Here is a 22420-nt window from a genome sequence, read left to right on the forward strand (position 1 = left end):
TTGGGTGCAATCCCAAAACAACTGGAGCACCACTTGAACACCATTGGCATTGACAAATTCGCTATTAGTCCATTGCAAAAGGCGGCCTTATTAGGAACTGCTTCCATCCTGCGACGATATCTGTAATACCATCAAACATCCACATCTGCCTATCCCAGGTCCTGGGTAAGGACTCGATAGGTAGACAAAATGCCAAATCCAGTCTGAGCATCTGGCTGACTGTACGATGATCAATAATAATAATAATAATAATAATAATAATAATAATAATGTTGAAAGGGACCTGGGAGGTCATCTAGTCCAACCCCCTGCTCAAGCAGGAGACCCTATTCTATTTCAGACAATAATAATAATAGTAATAATAAAGTTGGAAGGGACCTTGGAGGTCATCTAGTCCAACCCCCTGCTCAAGCAGGAGACCCTATTCTATTTCAGACAAGCACCCACAATTTCTGGTGGCAAGCTGTTCCACTGGTTCATTGTTCTCAAAGTCAGGAAGTTTCTCCTTAGTTCCAGGTTTATTTATTTATTTATTTATTTACAAATATTTATATGCCGCCCAATCCCAAAGGACTCAGGGCGGCGAACAAAATTAAAAACAGTCGTAAAACAATAAAATAATCCAATAAAATAATCCAGGTTGCTTCTCTCCTTGATTAGCTTCCATCCACCGTTTCTTATCCTGCTCTCTGGTGCTTTGGAAAATAAGTTGGTCCCCTCTCTCAAATACCGGAATGCTGCTATCCTGTCCCCCCTGGTCCTTCTTTTCTTTAGCCAAGCCCAAGTCCCGCAGCCGTTCTTCATATGTTTTAGTCTCCAGGCCTTGGATCATCTGAGTTGCTCTTCTCTGAACTTTTTCCAAAGTCTGGACATCTTTTTTCTAATCGGGTGACCAAAACTGGATGCAGGTATTCCAGGTGTGACCTTACTAGGGCTTTATAAAGCGGTACTAAGACTTTGCGTGATCTTGATCTCCCCTAGCCGGATAGCACCCCTTCATGCCATTGGATGAGAATCAGCCCTTGGTCCAGCCACAGGGGTAGGCAACCTTTGCTCTTTTATGACTCGTGGACTTCAACTCCCAGAATTCCTCAGCCAGCACGGGGGAACTATGGCCCCTTCATGATTCATGGACTTCAACTCCCAGAATTCCTGAGCCAGCACGGGGGAACTATGGCCCCTTCATGATTCGTGGACTTCAACTCCCAGAATTCCTGAGCCAGCATGGGGGAAATATGGCCCCTTCATGACTTGTGAACTTCAACTCCCAGAATTCCTGAGCCAGCATGGGGGAACCATGGCCCCTTCATGACTCGTGGACTTCAACTCCCAGAATTCCTGAGTCAGCATGGGGGAACTATGGCCCCCTTCATGATTCGTGGACTTCAACTCCCAGAATTCCTCAGCCAGCATGGGGGAACTATGGCCCCCTCATGATTCGTGGACTTCAACTCCCAGAATCCCTGAGCCAGCCTGGCTCAGCTTGGAAACCTCTCCCTTTCCCCTCAGCATGGCTGGCTCAGGAATTCTGGGAGTTGAAGTCCACGAGTCCTAAAAGAGCCAAGGTTGCCTACCCCTGACTCCAGGGAGATCAAAATGCTGGGGAATTCTGGGAGCTGAAGTCTACAACTTAAAGTGGCCAGCGACGGATATCCCTGTTTTAGAACATTTCCCTTAACGGACCGAAACGGTGAACCTGTGATCTCCAATGCCGGGCAGCCCTTGCAGAAAACCCCCTCCGCGGGTGCTTCCATTCGCGCTTTTGAAACAGGCTGTGGTTTGCAAAGGTGCTGAGGGCATTGTGTGTGTGGCTGAGGAGTGTGTGACTGGCAAGCCACCCAAGGAGGATTTCACCTTCCTCGGAGGCTTTTGAGCACAGATTCCTCACACGGTTGCAAAGCTGCATGATTTATTTAACGTTTTGAATTCCGCCGTGCCAGCCCCCAAATCAATACCTGGACTAGCGGAGGAGGCTGGATCAATCTGACCTCTGCAGTTGCAGTGGCTTCGAATCCGGCTCCCGAATTCAGTCCTTGGAAGGGCTGCCAGAGGCTTTGGGGAGAGCAAAGCTCCAGCAACGGGGTTTCCTGGGTGAAAACGTCCTTGCGCCCCGCGTTACTTCCTAAGAGGAAGGTTTTGTGGCACAGCTTTTAGTAACAGTTTTGCAGAGGGTGAGGTAGTAGTAGTAGTAGTAGTTGTTGTAGTAGTCATAGTAATAATAATATTAATTATTATTATTAATAATAATAATAATAATTCGCTATTAGTTAATTGCAAAAGGCGGCCTTAGTAGGAACTGCTTTCATCCTGCGACGATATGTGTAATAACATCAAATATCCACATCTGCCTATCCCAGGTCCTGGGTAAGGACTCGATAGATAGACAAAATGCCAAATCCAGTCTGAACATCTGACTGTGCAATGATCCATAATAATAATAATAATAATAATAATAATAATAATAATAATAATAAGCTGAAGAAACAGTGGACCACTTGGTAAGCTGTTGCAAGAAGATTGCACAGACTGATTACAAGCAGCGACATGACAAAGTAGCAACAATGGTGCATTGGAAGATCTGCAAAAAATATCATTTGCCTGTAAGCAAAAACTGGTGGGATCATAAAATAGAGAAAGTCATAGAAAATGATAAAATTAAACTGCTCTGGGACTTCAGAATTCAAACAGACAAGCACCTGCAACATAACACCCCAGACTTAACAATTGTTGATAAGAAAGACAAAAAAGTCTGGATAGTGGACGTGGCAGTGCCTGGAGATAGCAGAATAGAAGAGAAAGAACTGGAGAAGATAACAAAATACAAAGACCTACAAATAGAAATAGAAAGACTGTGGCAAAAGCAAGCAAGGGTAGTACCAATAGTCATAGGCTCCTTGGGTGCAATCCCAAAACAACTGGAGCACCACTTGAACACCATTGGCATTGACAAATTCGCTATTAGTCAATTGCAAAAGGCGGCCTTATTAGGAACTGCTTCCATCCTGCGACGATACCTGTAATACCATCAAACATCCACATCTGCCTATCCCAGGTCCTGGGTAAGGACTCGATAGGTAGACAAAATGCCAAATCCAGTCTGAACATCTGGCTGACTGTGCGATGATCCATATATAATAATAATAATAATAAAAGTTGGAAGGGACCTTGGAGTCATCTAGTCCAACCCCCTGCTCAGGCAGGAAACCCTATACCATTTCAGACAAATGGCTGTCCAGTCTCTTCTTAAAAACTTCCAGTGTTGGAGCATTCACCGCTTCTGGAGGCAGGTTGTTCCACTGGTTAATTGTTCTAACTGTCAGGAAGTTTCTCCTTAGTTCTAAGTTGCTTCTCTCCTTGATCAGTTTCCATCCGTTGCTTCTTGTCCTGCCTTCAGGTGCTTTGGAAAATAGCTTGACTCCCTCTTCTTTAGGGCAGCCCCTGAGATATTGGAACACTGCTATCGTGTCCCCCCTCGTCCTTCTCTTCGTTAAACTAGACATACCCAATTCCTGCAATTGTTCTTTATAAGTTTTGGTCTGCAGTCCCTCTTTTTTGCTCTTTTCTGCACCCTTTCTGGAGCGTTAACATCTTTTTTATATTGTGGAGATCAAAACTGGATGCAGAATTGCAAGTGTGGCCCTTACTAAGGTTTTATAAAGGGGTACTTATTAAATTCTAAAAGGAAGCCCCGTGCTTTGCTCACTCCAAGTCCACCCAATAGGAAGCGGTTGGATCCATCTTCCTGTCCTTTGTAACAACAATGCAGGAGATTATTGGCACTTAATTACCAGTTTCATGAAACCAGTTGGAGGCCATTTCACGTCCCCAGGCAGCCAGTGTTTGGAAAACATCTGCTAAAAAGCCGATGGCTGCTGCATTGTGGGCCATTTCTCTTCCTTTGGCATCTGCATTGAAATGGGATATTGCTCAGTTGCAGAAAAAGCCAACCTCTGGAGGGAGGCCCAGAGCAAATCTCAAAATGGCAATAAATAAATAAAATCACTATCTTTCCCCAAACAACGGTTCTTTTTTTTAAAAAAAAAAAAAGATCTGCAGGTGTGTGAAACTTCGCAAACGTGCTCACAACCATCAGTATATTTGAAGGGTCAGGAGGAGAAAGGGGGGGGGGAGAAAAAAGGAGAGAATTATTACTGCTGATGTCCCCCCCTCCCAAAAGAAAAGCATCCTGGGAGATCCACAGCTTGCTGCTTCTGTTCTGGTTCCTTTTGCTGACACACAAGTTTCATTGGCTGTGATAGAAGTAAAGTCTTCATCCTGGTTCATCCAAGCCGGGAATAAATAAGCAAACATGGCGACTGCTTTGGGAAGAAGGTTACAGTTTATTGCAGAAAGATGGTTCTTAAAGAAAGATCAGAAGAGAGAAAGGGCTGAGCACATGGGGCAGTAGGCTTTTATACCCCCTCTAGCCTTGTTTGGAATAGTTTCCTGTTCCTGTGGCATGAACCTTGAGGCTGTTTCTGAGTGTTTGTCTAGGCCTTGATATCTGTGGTTTAATTCTATTATCATATCCTGCTTCCCAGGTGATGGGGCTAATGACGCCTAGAGTTTGGGGGGGGGGGTATGCAGATCTTCTCTTTTGTCTTCTTGATTGCTCTGGCTTCAACTTTCTGATGGTTTTACATTTGCCTAGCTCTTGCTTGGGGCAGAGAGATAGATTTGGGGCCAGGTTTGGTTTTAAAAAGTCCTTTTGAGGAAAAATATATTTTTCTGCCCTTTTTAATATTTCTTCTCTGGGCTAACTTTCATCAGCTGCTTGGAAGAAAGGAGAAGGGGAGAGAAAAAAACCTGGAGCAATGATGGAGAGGAGACCCTCTTGCTAAAATCTGCAGGCTACCCTTGAAGAGCGTTCGGAGGCTGCAGTTGGTTCAGAATGCAGCCGCGAGAGCGATTGTGGGTGCACCAAGGTACGCCCACGTGTCACCTATCCTCCGCGAGCTGCACTGGCTTCCTGTGGGTCTCCGGACGCAATTCAAGGTGTTGGTTATCACTTTAAAGCCCTTCATGGCATAGGGCCAGGTTACTTACAGGACCGCATACTGCCGCATAGTTCCCAGAGACCGGTGAGGTCCCACAGACTGGGCCTCCTTCGGGTCCCGTCGGCCAAACAATGTCGGCTGGCGGGCCCTCGGGGAAGGGCCTTTTCTGTGGTGGCTCCGACGTGGTGGAATCAACTTCCCCCCCCCCGAGATTCGAACTACTCCCACCTTGCCGGCCTTCAAGAAAGCCATTAAAACTCTCCTCTTCCGGCAGGCCTGGGGCTGATGTCCCGGGGGGGAGGGGCGGGATTCGATTGGGACACGCTGTGTGAATGTATTCATTTTTAATTGCTATATTTGTTATTTTAATTTTGTACGCCGCCCTGAGTCCCTAGGGATTGGGCGGCATATAAATTTTATTAATAAATAAATAATAAATAAATAAATAAGGGTGGGGGAGTCCTACCTGGAAGCTGCTCAGCTGCTGTAGCCCCCCCTGTCCAGGACTGGAGAGGGGTGAGGAAATGGCTGCTTCCATTCCCATTTGGGTCCCTGGGGGAGCGATCCGGGATCTGGGAGACCGTTGGGATGGCCTTCAAGAGGAGAGGGAGGGCTGGGGTCTCCCCTCCAGGCTGCACATGGCGAAGGACCTCAAAGGCCGTGTGAACCCTGGGGCACGGAGGAAGAAAGACGGGGCCTTCCTCGGCGCAGTCGCGTCCCCACCTCTCTCCAAAGGAGGTGGACCTCAGCCCCCCAGACCCGCCAGCCCAAGATGACCTCAACCCAGAGACCCTCCTGAGACCCTCTCTGGAGCTGAGGCTGGGGCCCCGAGGCGGGAGGTGGCGTGTAACCTACTGGCGTTTGCTTCTTGATTAGGGCGGGTCTCTTAAGACAGGAGAATCCTCTGGGCTCAAGGTCAAACTGCTGGGTCCCTGTGCTCTCCGAGCTGGGGGGGGGGGTTTCTTGCAGACATTTCAGGACCCAGCTAGGTAACATCATCAGTGCTACAAGGGAGAAAGGTTTGCGGAGAGGAAGAGGAGGGAGGGGAGAAGGAAGAGGAGGTGGACTGTGGGGACCCTGGTGCTCTCTGAGCTTGGCCGTTTTCTTGCAGACATCTCATTACACAACTAGGTAATATCATCAGTGCTAGAAGGGAATAGGGTCTGATGAGAAGAGGAGGAGGAGGACTGTGGGGCCCCTGGTGCTCTCTGAGTTTAGTGGTTTTCTTTCAAATAATAGTAGTGGTAGTAATAATAACAACAACAATAGTAACAATAAAGTTGGAAGGGACCTTGGAGATCATCTAGTCCAACCCCCTGCTCAAGCAGGAGACTCTATGCCGTTTCAGACAAATGGCTGTCCAGTCTCTTCTTAAAAACTTCCAGTATTGGAGCATTCACCGCTTCTGGAGGCAAGTTGTTCCACTGGTTAATTGTTCTGACTGACAGGAAGTTTCTCCTTAGTTCTAGGTTGCTTCTCTCCTTGATGAGTTTCCATCCGTTGCTTCTTGTCCTGCCTTCAGGCGCTTTGGAAAATAGCTTGATTCCCTCTTCTTTGGGGCAGCCCCTGAGATACTGGAAGGCTGCTATCTGTCCCCCCTCGTCCTTCTCTTCGTTAAACTGGACATCCCCAATTCCAGCAGCCCTTCCTTATATGCTTTAGCCTCCAATCCCCTAATCCTCTTTGTTGCTCTTCTCTGCCCTCTTTCTAGAGTCTCAGCATCTTTTTTACATGTTTCATCACCCAGCTAGGTAACATCATCAGTGCTAGAAGGGAGGGTAGTTTGTGGGGAGAAGGAGGAGGAGAAGGGAGGGGGAGGAGGAGGAAGAGCTGTGGGGTCTTGGTACTTTATGAGCTTGGTGGTTTTTTTGCAGATGTTTCATGACCCATCTGGCATTGATGAGGTTACCTGAATGAAACACAATGAAATGTCTGCCAGCAAACAGCCCAGCTCAGAGAGCATAAGGACCCTACAGGGTCTCTGGGTTTTTCCTCTATGGGGTCTGAAGCCCCCCCTAAAAGGAAGGGGAGGGAGACTTATGCAACACACCCCCTTCCTGACTCAACCGGCTGGTGGTGGTTATGCAATCGGCAACTTCTTCCTTCCAATCCGCCAGAGCGGTACCCAAGCCCGCCCCCGGTCTCCATGGTTACCAGCATCCCCCCCCTTCCTCTTCCCCTCCGTTTTCTTTTAACGGTCTCCTGCCGTTCAGGAAGGTTCATTCTATTCTCCACTGGGTTCAGAAGGTGCCCCTGACGGGAGAGGGGCTTGGCAGAGGCAGAGGCGATGGGCGGCCATGTTGCTGGCTCTGAATTCTCTCCCATGGCAGCTCCCACGAAATCCCACCCAGCCTGGCACCAGTTGGGTGGATTGAAGGTTAGACTGGCAGCTGGTTTGAAGATAATAGAATAGAATGGAATGGAATGGAATGTGGAATGTGGAATACCATAGAAAATATGGAATGGAATGGAATAGGATAGGATAGGGTAGAGTAGAGTACAGTAGAGTAGAGTAGAATAGAACTGTATAGAAAATATGGAATGGAATGGAATAGAATATAGAATACAATAGAACAGAATAGAATAGAAAATATGGAATAGAAGAATAGAATAGAATGGAAGGGAAGGGAAGGGAATGGAGTAGGGTAGGGTAGGGTAGGGTAGAATAGAATAGAATAGAATAGAATAGAATAGAATAGAATAGAATAGAAAATATGGAATGGAATGGAATGGAATATAGAATACAATAGAACAGAATAAAATATAAAATATGGAATGGAATGGAATGGAATAATAGAATGGAATGGAATGTGGAATACCATAGAAAATATGGAATGGAATGGAATAGGATAGGGTAAAGTAGAGTAGAGTAGAGTAGAATAGAACAATATAGAAAATATGGAATGGAATAGAATGGAATGGAATAGAATATAGAATACATTCGAACAGAATAGAATAGAAAATATGGAATGGAATAGAATAGAATAGAATAATAATAGAATGGAATAGAATAGAATAGAATAGAATAGAAAATATGGAATGGAATAGAATAGAATAGAATAATAATGGAATGGAATAGAATAGAATAGAATAGAAAATATGGAATGGAATAGAATAGAATAGAATAATAATAGAATGGAATAGAATAGAATAATAATAGAATGGAATAGAATAGAATAGAATAGAATAGAATAGAATAGAATAATAATGGAATGGAATAGAATAGAATAGAATAGAATAGAATAGAATAGAATAGAAAATATGGAATGGAATAGAATAGAATAGAATAATAATGGAATGGAATAGAATAGAATAGAATAATAATGGAATGGAATAGAATAGAATAGAATAGAATAGAATAGAACAGAACAGAATAGAATAGAATAACAAAATAATAATGGAATGGAATGGAATGGAATAATAACCGAAGTCCATTCAGATGGCCCTGTTAGCTGGGTGATGGGTCTGAGTGTCATTATCCAAAGAAAAACCTTGTTATCCTATGTTGGATCGTTCCCTCGGGCTTGGCAAGTCCTGGGTCAACCTCTCTTAGTTTTCTCTCCTTGGCCTGACTGCAGAGGGGAATGGGGGGGGGGACTTAAGGGCCCCCTGTGTTCTGTTTCTTGCAAAGAGGATTTTTCTGACCTCTCTTGGTGAATGCAGGAGGCCGAGTCTCCCTTCCCTTTGCTGCTGCTCCCTCCTGCAGGCACCAGTTAGGTTAACTGGGTTAACTGCTAATTGAATCAGGAGGCTTCCAGGATGGCTGGAGGCAGCCCTGGGGGCTTGGGCAGTTGGCCAAAGAGAGCTCCTGCCAGCTGCCCTCTGAATGCCCCTCAATGCACCGCAGGCAGCCTCTCCTGGACGAGGCTTCTTCCCGTCGCAAGGAGTGTGTGGGAGGGGGCAAGTTCAGAAGACCCCATCCCAGAAGCAAAGCAAAGCAAAATGAGCAACTAAGATGATCCAAGGCCTGGAGATTAAAACATACGAAGAACGGCTGGGGGACTTGGGTCTGGCCAGTCTAAAGAAAAGAAGAAATAGGGGAGACGTGATAGCAGTCTTCCAGTATTTGGGGGGCTGCCACAAGGCAGAGGGGGCCAGGTTATTCTCCAAAGCACCAGAGGGCAAGACGAGAAACAAAGGTTGGAAACTGATCAAGGAGAGAAGCAACCTGGAATTAAGGAAAAACTTCCTGACAGGGAGGACAATTAACCAGGGGAACAGCTGGCCACCAGAAATCGTGAGCGCTCCATCACTGGAGGTTTTTAAGAAGAGGCTGCACAGTCACTTGTCTGAGATGGTATATAGGTTCTCCTGCTTGAGCGGGGGGCTGGACTAGAAGACCTCCAAGGTCCCTTCCAGCTCTATTCTATTCTAAAACAAGAAGGTTGCATGTCTTCTGGAGGCTCTCATCCCCCCCAGGCAATGATTGTCCCAAAGGAGTTTTTATTTTGAAAGCAGCTGGACTTGTTGACTTTTCCTTCAGACCTTTCGCTTCTCATCCAGGAAGCTTCTTCAGTTCAGACTAGTCCACTTCAGATTACATGGCCTTATTTAATGGCTGAGATGTTAGTTTTCGAGGTTAGGGGTGAAAATGGGAACCAACTGTAGATAATCTCTTGTCTGAAATGGTGTAGGTTCTCCTGCTTGAGCACGGGGCTGGACTAGAAGATCTCCAAGGTCCCTTCCAGCTCTATTCTGTTCTGTTCTATTCTATTCTATTCTATATTATTTCTATTTTTATTTCTATTCTATTCTGCTCTGTTCTGCTCTATTCTATTCTATTCTGCTCTATTCTATTCTTTTTCTATTTCTATTTCTAGTCTAGTCTGTATTCTATTCTATTCTCTATTCTATTCTAATTTTCAATTCCTTATTTTCTATTCTGTTCTGTTGTGTTCTGTTCTATTCTATTATTCTATTCTATTCATTTCTATTCCTATTCTATTCTATATTATTTCTATTTTTATTTCTATTCTATTCTGCTCTGTTCTGCTCTATTCTATTCTGCTCTATTCTATTCTTTTTCTATTTCTATTTCTAGTCTAGAATTGTCTAGTCTAGTCTTGTCTGTATTCTATTCTATTCTATTCTCTATTCTATTCTAATTTTCAATTCCTTATTTTCTATTCTATTCTATTATTCTATTCTATTCTATTCGTATTCCTATTCTATTCTATTCTAATTTCTGGGTGAGCCTCAATCCACTGGCAAAGGTGTTCTGGATCCAGGTTGTCTTAAACGAAAGCCACCTTCCATGATTTAAGTAGGAGAACCAGGAGTGGATTTAAGGGAAAGATCCGGAGATCCATCCAGCTCTGTGGACCAGTTCTAGGGCTGCGGATGTCCTTGGGGGGGGGGGCTTAAACTCTGTGCTGATGACTCCCCCTCTGATGGCCCAGCCTGGATGGATGCCCACCTGTGTCACCAGGTGGGCATTGTGACAGTAGGTGTGCCCCCCCCAGAAAGAGAGAGACACACACACCCCACCTGAAACAGTGTAGTGAAACTTTGCCTTGGAATCTGCGGGACACAGAAAGCGTCAGTTGCAAAGGGGCAAGAAGTAGGTGGCTGAGCAGGGGAGGGGGTCCAGGCCCACCCAGCAGCCCTGCCTCTTCTCCGCCCACCCCATTCACAATTCACTCAGGCCACTATCTCAGATTTTTTTAGATGAAAACAAGGAGCAGCAGAGAGAGAGAGAAAGAGAGAAAGAAAGAAAAAGTCACAAAGAGACAGAATGGAGGGAGAGAGAGAAAAGAAGAGAAAGAATCAGAAGGAGGGAAAGAATCAGAATAATAGAGTTGGAAGGGACTTTGTAGGTCATCTAGTGATTCTAGTCCAACCCCTGCCCAAGCAGCAGACCTTACGCCAGGTCTTCAAACGTCTTGGATACTTGTGGACTTCAACTCCCAGAATTCCTCAGCCAGGCACGTGTGTGGCTGAGGAATTCTGGGAGTTGAAGTCCACAAGTCATCCAAGGGCCACGTTTGAAAGCCCAGCATTTCTGACAGATGGCAGTCTAGCCTATTCTTGAAAGCCTTCAGTGATGGAGCTCCCACAACTTCTGGTGGCAACTTCTCTTGTTCTCAGTGTCAGGAAATTTCTCCTTATTTCTAGGTTGAATCTCTCCTTGGGGAGAGAAAGAGAAAGGAAAAGAAGGAAACAGAGAGAGAGAGAGAGAGAGAGAAGGAAAGAATGGGGGGGAGAGAGAAAGAAATGAAAATCAACGAGTGAGTGAGAAAGAGAGAGAGAACAGAAAGAGAGAAAAAAAGAGACAGAAAGAAAAAGAGAATGGAGAGAGAGACAGAGAACGGAAAGAGAGAAAAAGAGAGTAAGAGAGAAAAAGAGAGTCATAAAGAGACAGAAAGAGAAAAAGAGAATGGAGAGAGAGAGAGAGAGATCCATGTGCCATTCTTCGTATGTTTTAGTCTCCAGGCCTGTAACCTTACTAGGGTTTTATAAAGTGGCACTAATACTTTGTGTGATCTTGATTCTAGGCCTCTGTTTATACAACCCAGGATTAACTCTTTTTTGGGCGGCTGCTGCACACAGCTGGCTCCTGGTCAAGGGATCGTCCACTAGGACTCCAAGGTCCCTCTCACAGTCGCTGTTTTTGAGCCAGGTCTCACCCAGACTGTACTTGGGGGTCGTTGGTGTTCTCTGAACTGGGTTGCTTTCTTGCAGACGTCTCATTATCCAACACCATCAGGGTTTTGTTTATGTAACATCACTCCTTACGAGCACTGATGGTGTTACCTAGCTGGGTCGTGAAAGGTCTGCAAGAAAACAACCCAGCTCAGAAACCATCAGGGACCCCTCATTTCAGCCCTGAGCTACAAAGAGGCTCTTTTACTGGGAGTGTCTCTCTTTCTGTCACTAACTGCCCCAATGGTGGCATCAGTAGCCTCTCTGCCAGGGGTGACGGGTGCCTCCTTTGGCACGCGCTGCCCCTCATGAACAGCTGCCTGACCCCTTCCTTCCACAAACCCCCAGGTGTCACCATGTTGACCAGCATCGCTGATGGGCTTCTCTGCTGCCTGCTGGGCAAGGTGCCCAACGTCGTGGGGCCCCTGGAGCCGGTTGAGTCTAGCAACGGCTACAGCTTTGTTGAGGTGAAGCCCGGGCGGGTCCTGCGGGTGAAGCATGTTGCCCCCTCCCACCCCCCCAGCACAGAGGAGGAGGAGGAGGAAGAGGAGCCCCAGAAGACGGGTGCCGTGCACTGCAAACGCCGGATCGCCGTGTACCGCAACGGACAGATGGTCATCGAGAACCTGGGCGAGGCAGGGCAGCAGCCCGACGTCCCGCAAGGCCAGAATGGCACCGAGGCCCAGAGCATGGTGGAGGCAGAGGTCTCAGATACGAATACAGCCACGATGCCCACAGCCAGCGGGGGCACAGCGCTCAAACGCCGCCGGCAGAAGCCCAAAAGAGTGGTCCACATTGACTGCACCAAGTACATCAGCAGCTGTAAGGGGACCCACCGGGACGTGGTGCTGTTCTTCATCCACGGGGTGGGCGGCTCTTCGGACATCTGGAAGGAGCAGGTGGACTTCTTCACCCAGCTGGGCTACGAGGTGGTGGTCCCCGACCTGGCCGGGCATGGGGCCAGCTCTGCCCCCCAGATCGCGGCCGCCTACACCTTCTATGCCCTGGCGGAAGACATGCGCAGCCTGTTCAAGCGATACGCCAAGAAAAGGAACATCCTGGTCGGACACTCGTACGGGTAAGAGGGGAAGGGGAGGGGGGTCTCTCCTGCTGATTTCCTAGAGGCAGGCCATCCTCAACTTACAACCACAACTGGGACCACAGTTTTCATCACTAAGCAAGATGATGTAGTGCGCTACCTCTGATTTTACAATGATTTTTTTTTGCTGTGGTTGTTAAGTGACTCACTGCGGTTGCTAAGTGAATCACGTGGTTGTTAAGTGAATCCAGCTTCCCCCACTGACTTTGCTTGTCGGAAGCTGGCCGGGGAGATCGCCAATGGAGATCCTGGAAACCCAGAACACTGCGACCCTCCAGGGCACTGCAACCCTCATAGAAATAGATGCCGGCTGACAAGTGCCCAAATTTTGATCAGATGCTTCTGAGCATGGAGGCTCAGCAGAGAGGCCCCCTTTGCGGTGTCTGATCACCATGCTTGTCCTCCTCCCTCTTAGGGTCTCCTTCTGCACCTTCCTGGCCCACGAATACCCGGATCTGGTCCACAAGGTGGTCATGATCAACGGAGGGGGACCCACCGCCCTGGAGCCCAGCCTCTGCTCCATCTTCAACATGCCCCCCTGCCTGCTGCGCTGCCTCTCGCCCTGCCTGGCCTGGAGCTTCCTCAAGTGAGCCTCCCGGGGAGGGGGGAGATGGGGAGGGGGGGCGGATCTCCCCTGCCACAACTGGGCTGCCCACCGGCCACGCGTGGTTCTCCTGAAGGCCACGGATGCTCTCGTTCCCAGGCACCCTCCCGCCCTGCCTGGCCTGGAGCTTCCTCAAGTGAAGAAGTGGGAGGGGTGGGAGGGCAGGCCTCCCCATGGGCCACGGTGGTGGCTTTCTCCCCCCCCCCGGACCCCCCAGGCCCTGCCCATCTATTTAGGGCAGTGGTTCTCCACCTGTGGGTCGGGACCCCATTTGGGGTCGAACGACCATTTCACGGGGTCGCCAAACAACGCAGTCCGCCATTTTTTCCCCCTTTTCCTTAGCTGTGCTACTCCCTTTTATTCTATTGGCTTTTGAAAGCCAATAGAATAGACTCTCTTGAATAGAATCTAATTCTATTGGCTTTCAAAAGCCAATAGGAAGTGTCCAGGCTGTCTCTGCCCTGCTGAGCCCGCCAAAAGTCCCATTCTGCAAACGGTGCTGCACCAGTTAAGTAGTCCTCGACTTATGACCGGTTGAGTAGTCCTCGACTTACGACCGGTTGGGGGTCGTGGCATTAAAAAGGTTGAGAACCACTGATTTAGGGGGTCGGATTTAAATCCCCCCCCCAACCACCCTCCCTCTCCTCCTGGCCGGGCTGGGGTCCTGCTTTGCCTCAGCACAGCCACGAATTGCGGGGTCTTCGGCCCACCCACCCACTGTGCTGACCCGGTGCCCTTTGCCCTGGCAGAGCCGGCTTTGCCCGCCAGGGTGCCCAGGAGAAGCAGCTGCTGAAAGAGGGCAACGCCTTCAACGTCTCTTCCTTCGTCCTGCGAGCCATGATGAGCGGGCAGTACTGGCCGGAAGGGGACGAGGTCTACCACGCTGAGCTGACCGTGCCTGCGCTGCTGGTGCACGGCATGCACGACAAGTTTGTGCCCGTGGAGGAGGACCAGCGCATGGCGGAGGTAGGGCCCCCTCCCCTGCCCCCCCCAGGAGCCCTGGCTGGCTTCTCGTTGGAGTAAAACCATAATGGGGGGGGGCTGTCCCCTTTGCTGGAGGATGCACGTGGGGGGTGAGGGGGGCTTCAGGCAGATGTGCCCAGATGCAGCAAGGCTGGCTTGACGAAGACCAGGGAGGGAGGGAGGGGTTTGAAAGGAAGCTGGAGATGCTGGTCACCTGATTGCACCCAGGTTTGCCAAGACGGGGGGAGGGAGGGGGGCCAGGAGTGGGGCTGAGCGCCATGTTGGACTCGGTGGAGGCAAAGTTTATCCAGTCTGCACAATTTCTGTGGGAAGCACAATAGCCCTCCCCAATCTGCCCCCCCCCTTAAAATTTGATTTAAGTCAAGGTCTCACTGGGGGGGGCAGCTAGTCACGATTTTCAAGCTACAGGTCAGAAAAGCTGCATTGGCTCAGAGTGGCAGAGAGGCCTATGCCAGCCTCAGAAAGGGGTCCCAGCTGCTGATCTTTCGGGGGGGGGCTGTTGCAGGCAGGACCAGTAGTACTTGGCGTTTGCACAAAGGCGCAAGTGAAACACACACATATACACACAGAGAGAGAGAGAGATTGTCCTCTGAACTTAAAGCGAGCATGCAGGGTGCAAAGTCCACCCAAAGAGCAGCCCCATACACAGCTGGGGTGCTCCTGAAGCCCCCCAAGGGCCATCTCTGACCCCCCCCTCCCTCTTTGCCCCCAGATCCTGCTGCTGGCCTTCCTGAAGGTGATAGACGAGGGCAGCCACATGGTCATGCTGGAGTGTCCGGAGACGGTCAACACCCTCCTGCACGAGTTCCTGCTCTGGGAGCCCGAGCCCCTCCCCTCCGAAGAGGCCCCCCGAGAGGCGGGGAAGAAGTAGTCAGCAGATGGGGTCCATCCTGAGGGTCCAGGGGCCACGCTTTGGTGGCTGCCCCACGGAGAGCCGCTTCCGGCGGACGGCGAGAGTTGCCACGGATGGGGGAGAGGGCGCTTTGTCTCCCCGCTTGGGGGGCCCGGCGGGGGCCCGAGGCCGGAAGGCGGGGAACCTTCCAAGCAAATGATGGCAGCAGACAGAGGATCGGCCAGCAGTGAACAGCACCCCACCCCTTCGACCACCCCTGCATTTAAGCCCCCCCGCCCCCGAAATACCCTCAGGCAGGAAAGAGAGGCAGACGTGCGTGGCTGCTGTGCTTCTTGGAACAGGATGCTGGGCCTGGGAGTCTCTGCGAAGGGGCACTGGGGCTGCCTTCCTGATGCCTCCACTGTGCCAGGGGGTGTCCCCTCCAAGCGGGCATGAAGGTGGAAGGGTGCCCGCGTGGACTGCTGGCCTTTTGACTTTTTCCTGCCCCACCACTGCTGCCCATGGAAGCGGCTGTGGGAATTTGCGGGGTGAATTCTCCCACGCTGCTGGTGGTGGACGTGGGGTTGAGACCCCCCAGCAGCCCAGCCTGGGGGCAAACGAAGGGGCAGGTGGCCCCACCCCGTCAAAACCTTCACCAGCCTCTGCCCCCTCCCCCCCAGAACTGGGGGCTGCAATCCAGCGAATGCTGGGACTGAATGTGGTTGGAGCACGCCAGAGGGGGCAAGAGGCTGTTGACCCCTCCCCAAGTTGCTTCTTTCCAACTTAGGAGATGCTGGAGTTCAGCCCAAGATGGGGGTCCAAGACTCTGCCCCCCCCCCTGTCCTCCCTGATACACACACACTTGTGTCTCCACCACAGTTTGTAAATAAACTTTGCAAAGTTGTATCTACACCCCCCCTCCAAAAAAAAAGGTATTGCAGGGTAAACTGTGCCAGCTCTCCACTCCAGCTCTGGGGGGGGGGGCTGGCAGCTGGGCACCAGCAAGACAGGATGGCAGCGTTTGGCAGCTCCTTTTCCTATCTCTGCTTCCGAGCCTTTTTCAGCCTGGGAAGGGAGGGAGAAAAAGCTGGGAATTTTACAAATTTCGATTACACGACTCTGTGTAAACCGCAACGGCCGCGTGAAAAGTGGTCACGCATTCTGTATTCGTACGTTCAGTGTTCTGTTCTCTCCTAGAAGTCACTCTTCTCGTTGTACCTTAAAACGGTCACTAACCAAACCGTTGTAAGTCAAGGACCACCTATAAAAGTCCCGATTCAAACCCACACCCTATGTGGGAGGGGCTGGGGGTCTCAGTGGGGAAATCCTGAGAATCTTCCTGAAAAGACCCCCGTTTAATTTGGGGACCTCCACGGAGCTGCTGGGGGCCGGTCCGATCCGGGAGGAGGGTTCCCACCCAACATCAGGGCCTCTTTGGAGCTGAGCTACCCCCAGGTCCGGCTGAAGATGGGCACCACGACCCACACCCCCAGTTCCCCCCCCCTCCTGCCTGGCTGTACAGCCTCCCCCAAGAGTCCTTCAGCCACCCCACCTTGGCAGCATTTGCCCTCAGGCTGGGCTCCTTTCATGTTATGCCAAGGATCAGATCTTTTAGATGGATTTATGAGATGGGAGCCTGGCCGTTTAGGCGGGCATCGGGCATCAGACCACCCCAAAAATGGAGGCCTCCAGATGAGGGTCAGCTGAGGGGGGTGCCGGTAAGGGAGCCCACCTTATTTTTACCCCCTAAACTGAAAAGACAATTTAGAGTGCAAAGGAGCATCCGTGACACCTCTGTGCCAGCCAGTCTGCTTTTGCCCGTTAGCCTCCGGCAGGGCTGAGCTGTTCCCCTGGCACCAATTGCCTCTTCCCCCCCCCCAAAAAAAGGATGGGAAAGGCACCCACTTTCTTTTTTTTTCCCCAATTCTATTCAAAAGATTAAAATACCAAATCCCAAAAGAAAAAAAAATGTAACAAAACTAGACAAGAACATTAAACAAAAAATTGAATTGAAAAAAAAAACCAGACAAAAAAAACTCCCATGTTTTCCCATCTGGTTGAACACTGGCCAACCTGTTGCAACAATCATAAGCCCCCCCCCCCCGCAAAACAGATCCAAAATTTATAAGCTTCTACGTCTATTTGACCTGTCCTACAAAACGTATATGAAATAAAAAATAGACGACGGGTTAAACAACAGTAAAGTTGTAGTTCAAGGTAGTCAGTTATTGCAATTTACTCGTAGAAAATCTAGTTTCTTATTTACCACAAAGCTCCAGGAAAGGGTCCACCTTTGTGGCACCTGTGGCTGCAAAGGAGCGGAAGGATTGAGGTCCACGTGTGCAAATGATATGTGTCCTTCAATTCCTGGGCTCTGTGCAGGAATATGATAAAATACATTTTTCCTCTCCAAAGTCTTAGCCCAGTGATGGCGAACCTTTTAGAGACCGAGTGCCCAAACTGCAACCCAAAACCCACTTATGCATCGTCCGGTGCCAGGTGGGTGTGGCCCATTGGGTGGGCGTGGCCCATTGGGTGGGTGTGGCGTGGCTGCAGTGGTAACAGCAGATTGGGTGGGACTAAAAAGTTCAATCAATCAATTCCAACTTTGCAAGATCTTTTTTTTTCCATGAGAAGTTGAAATTGACTGATTGATTGATCCTTTTTTTTTTCCACACAGCGCAGAGGCCTAAAGCAAAAAGTTTTATAAAACCCAGCTGAAGGCCTAGGACTGGGGCGACGGTGCGCATGTCCACAGAGAAGGCTCTGAGTGCCGCCTCTGGCACCCGTGCCATAGGTTCACCACCACTGTCTTAGCTCCGTCCCCAGTTAAAGAGGGCAGACCCTATCTTCCCTTTGGGGAAATTGGGGACTCCTGGATGGAACCACTAGGTTGAGTCCACCAAGTTGGACCCAGCCAAAGTTTCTGGCTGTGTTTGCATGCACACACGTGTAGGAAGTGTGTGTGTGTGCGCGCGCCATCCATACATGCTTCTTGAGAAGTTACTCTGTCAGTTGAGGAAAGTGAGGCCAAAATAATAATTCTGAACTATTTGGGTAGCAAACTTTTGTTGCCCTTAGCTCAGGGGTCTTCAAACTTGGCAACTTTAAGACTTGTGGACTTCAACTCCCAGAATTCCTCAGCCAGCTTGGGGTGTTTCGCACCCGGTTGGATTTCTATCGCACAGCCCATCGGACCTTTCCTCACTGAGCACTTCAGCCAGGTCTCTATACTCCTGTGTTACAGAATTTTAATTTCTCTATTGGTGAAAAAATAAATCAGAAGCTCTCCCAGTTGACTGCATTTAGCTGATTCAAAATAATTTCTTTATATTCATATAAAAATATTTACAATACCATACATTCTTCTTTACAGCAACACAGGTCAATTGAAGACTTCTTACAGAGAGATACAGAGACAGATCTGAGACTGGAAATCCAGCTCCTAACTCAATACCTTTTTGTACAGACTCAGTAGCACTTTCTTCACATTGGCTGACTGAGTTACCACATGAGTTCCTGCTCATGAATATTCCAACATTCTGGTAGTTCCTTCCCTCCACATACACTGTAGCTTTCTCGGCGGGGCTCCACCGTTTCGGGGCTGGGCTGGTGCCTCAGCCAGTTCCCCTTTTGGGAATCTGGGTTCCGCCATTCTCCAGTCCACCAGTGGGTTCCACTTGGTCAGCCACGCCATGCCCAGAATTAGGGGGCATTCCATGCCAGGGGTCACCACCATAGTCTCTACGTCAGTGGTTCTCAACCTTTTTAATGCCGCGACCCCCAACCGGTTGTAAGTGGAGGACTACAACCAGTCCGCCGCAGTGCCATCCAGGGCGGCTTGTACGATGCGGACCCTGGTTTGATCACTTGGGATGTCACGGCCGTATTCCTCCATGTAGCTTAGCACCTGGATCAGGAAGAATCCCAGGCACCGTGGCTCCCTACGGTACTTTACATCCAGTGGTGGGAACTTCTGGATGGGTCGATGCCTCTTCTTCCACTTGTGTCGTCTCCTCTCTCTGTCTGTAGTTGCCGCTCAGCAAGGGATGGCTGCAGCAGTGGTGACAGCAGCAGTTTCGGTGGTTCCTTCGGAGGGGTCTGGAATCTCGAGTTCGGCTTCCCCTTCGTTGGTTCTCCTGGTGGACCCCAGACCCTGGTATGATTTGGCTTTCTCCTGCTTCATGGAGTCATCATGTTGATTGCCTGCTCCAACATTCGGCTAGAGTACATCGGGCGGTCCTCCTCGTCTTCGCTAAAATGGAGAGACCTTTCCATCTCCTCCTCCAACCATCCTGGTTGATGACTGCCCCGTCTGAACATCACCTTCCTGGCCTCCTTCTCCCAGTCCTCCTTCTTTCCGTCGCCCATCGACCATCTGGGCTTGTGGCGGCGTTCTGCGACCACTTACTCCTCCGATGACCCAGGGCCCCAACGGAGGCAAAGCAATAAGCTGGCAAGAGCAATAGTCTTTTTAATCACTGCCAATGTTCACCCAAAAGCCCCCACATATGCTGGCACGAGTTCAAACAATATAGCCAGGGAAGTTTACACTGTTCTCAAGGCAAGACAGATAACAAGAAAACGTAAAGAGTCCTTTTAACTCAGTGTTTCTCAACCTTAACAATTTTAAGGCATGTGGACTTCAACTCCCAGAATTCCACAGCCAGCAATGCTGGCTGTGGAATTCTGGGAGTTGAAGTCCACATGCCTTAAAATTGTCAAGGTTGAGAAACACTGTTTTAACTCTTAGCTTGCCTGCAAACTGCAAACTGCAAGATGAGATCAGGAATGTAGTCTGTGGTCGTGAATGAGGAAACAAACTGGTCCAGAATACAGAGTGTCCAGGTCACAAGAGCACAAGTCACAACAATCTCAAGATCCCACGTTTGTTCCCGGCAAATGCCCCACCCCACAGCGTCTCCTTAAATCCTAATCCCCAGGTGTGCCTTGTGGAGTGGGGTGGGACACTGTCCTCCTCTCTGCTCTCCTTGCTCTGGGATCAGGTGGGGAGGGACCTTGCTCCTCACCTGAACTCTGCCTTCCCTATTCCAAACCTGAAGGGCCCTGGCCTGCCTCAGCCTGCTCCTCCTCACAGTTCTCTGAAGTCACAGACACCCCCTCCTGGGCCTCAACAGGGAATGCCATGTCTTCCTTGGATGGAGGCACGACAGAGCCCAAGAATCCAGAGGTAGAGTAATTGCAGGGGTCTGCCCGGCGGCGGGAGGCTCCGTTGTCTGACACAATTTGCCAAGTCCTCCGGTAAGGGTCTTCCTTCCGGGCTGATTGTTTCTGCAGATCCTGCCTAATGTCAGGCCCACTTCAAAACCTCATCTTAAGGAAGCAGAACCCTTGGAAGCCAAAGGAACTTTTATTAGGAGAAGTTGACAGCAGGCATAGAAGGCAGGATCTGAGGGTTTCCAGCTCAGATCGATAGGTTAAGAGAGTCCCAAGCAAACCCATCCGGTCAGTTCGAATGGGCCAATCCCCAGGTGTTAAGTCCTTTGTGGGAAAGAGCTGATACTCGTAGCAATGTTTGTTGGGTCACATTCCTTTCTCCCCCCCTCCCCAAGCTGACATCAAGGGAGAGACAGTTCAAAGAGCGCAAGTATGCAGAGACTGCAAAAGGGAGAAACAAAGAGGCAGCATCTCCTTCCAGGAGTATGGCAGAACCCAGAAGAACAGAAGAAACCCCTTTAATAATACGGGTTCTGACATCCAGCTTTGACTGACAGATGGACATGGGAAGGGCTCGAACTCACCTCTTAGAGGATATTCATCTGTTTGAAAATGTAAGCAGGGACTTTTTGATGGCTGCCAGTCCAACTTCCCTTCTGGGAAAGAAGCCCCGGTGTTCTGCCCAAGTCCTAAATAAAGGGTCTCGTGTCCCGGAGAGGTGGGCTTTCGTCTCTTGAATTCACCCATCAAGACCGATTTGCTGAGGGGCACCACGTGGTGCCCTCTCCCCCTTGCAGGGTGATGTTCTGTGCCTGGGATCAGGCTAGCTTTGGTCCTTCCCAGGGAGACCCCCCCACGCTGGCTAGGCCGTCTCTGGGGCTGCCCCCTTCCCCACTGCCCACCCCGTGGACCCAACTGGAAGTCAGCCATGAAAGCTAGCAGGATGACCCTGGGCCGTTCCCTCTTCCTCAGCCCAACCCACCTCACAGGGTTGTTGTCGGGGAAAGACGAAGGTATGTTGGATGCCATTGGATTCACTGCTTTATTTGTAGAAGGGATGGATGGATGGAAGGAAGGAAAAGAGAAAGAGGAAGGAAAGGAGGGAGGAAAAGAAATTAAGGGAGGGAGGGAGGAAGAAAAGAAGAGGGAGGGAGGGAGGAAGGAAAAGAAAGGAAGGAAGGAAGGAAGGAAGGAAGGAAGGAAGGAAGGAAGGAAGGAAGGAAAAGAAAGAAAAGGAAAAGAAGGGAGGGAGGGAGGGATTTTGGCACCTGAAAAACAGCCTGGCTTTGCATTCCTGGCTGAAATAGAGAAAAGGTGGGATTCCCCCCCCCCATGTTCACCCTTCCCGGGAAGCCCTCCGGGGGCTGGAAAAGGTCCCATCCACTGAACCGATTGTTCCACAAATGGGCCCAGGAATCTGGGGCTCTCTGTGGGTGTGGGGTTCTAGGTTTTTCTGGTGGGTGATGGTTTGGTTCCAATTTGGTTCCTCTCTGCACAACCAGAAAAGTTTGAAAACAATTTGCAGCCTTGCATCACAAAAGCTGCCAGCACCTTGGAGTGAAAGGGCTGGAGGGCAGAAAGTTGGGGGGGGCGCCCACAGAAGGGCAACCTGGCTATTTCCCCCCCCCCCGGAACCAAACTGAGGCTTGCTTGCAGTCCCCACTTTGGACACCTGGTCAAGCAGCACCGCCCGTCACAGATTCGGGGCTCCCAAATTTACCCCCACCCCAGCAAAACCCAGCAGGGCCCGGCTTTTCTCCTTTTGAGAAGGGGGCAAAGGTTTTCATGAGGCTGGGGGAGACAGCTAGTCTGCAACTTATGACCGTTAACAGACCCTGGGATTTCTGTCATATATCATGACAGTCGTAAGTCGCAAGACACCCACGTGACCGACCCGATTTTATGACATTTTTTGCAGCGGTCGCTAAGCAAACACATCAGCCGTAAAGTGAATGGGGCAGTCGTTAAGAGAGACCCATTATCTGCAACAGAGCGCCCGGAGTTGCTTAGAAACAAGACAGGCGGTGCCTAAATTTAATTAATAAATATATAGCTGGAGACCGTGGAGAAATTTCCTGACGGTT

The 22420-nt window shown here is 49.8% G+C and overlaps 1 protein-coding gene across 3 annotated transcripts in view; it reads left to right on the plus strand.

Moving 5' to 3' along the window:
* The window catches only part of ABHD8 (abhydrolase domain containing 8), a 22346-nt gene extending 5218 nt beyond the window's left edge, over positions 1-17128 (plus strand). Inside the window, exons 1-5 of one of the 3 annotated variants that reach the window (XM_039324403.1) lie at positions 6826-7374; positions 11988-12717; positions 13154-13324; positions 14092-14308; positions 15039-17128. In XM_039324403.1, the coding sequence (XP_039180337.1) occupies positions 11996-12717; positions 13154-13324; positions 14092-14308; positions 15039-15197 (1269 nt within the window). In that variant the 5' untranslated portion in view covers positions 6826-7374; positions 11988-11995 and the 3' untranslated portion in view covers positions 15198-17128. Of the gene's footprint in view, positions 1-6825; positions 7375-11567; positions 12718-13153; positions 13325-14091; positions 14309-15038 lie in introns of those variants that run through there. The other 2 variants (XM_039324402.1, XM_039324401.1) reach the window with 2 other exon arrangements.
* Positions 17129-22420: the final 5292 nt, after the last annotated feature.

This window comes from Crotalus tigris, unplaced genomic scaffold, assembly GCF_016545835.1.
Source record: "Crotalus tigris isolate CLP2741 ecotype Arizona unplaced genomic scaffold, ASM1654583v1 scf7180000024298.760630, whole genome shotgun sequence".
NCBI lineage: Eukaryota > Metazoa > Chordata > Lepidosauria > Squamata > Viperidae > Crotalus > Crotalus tigris.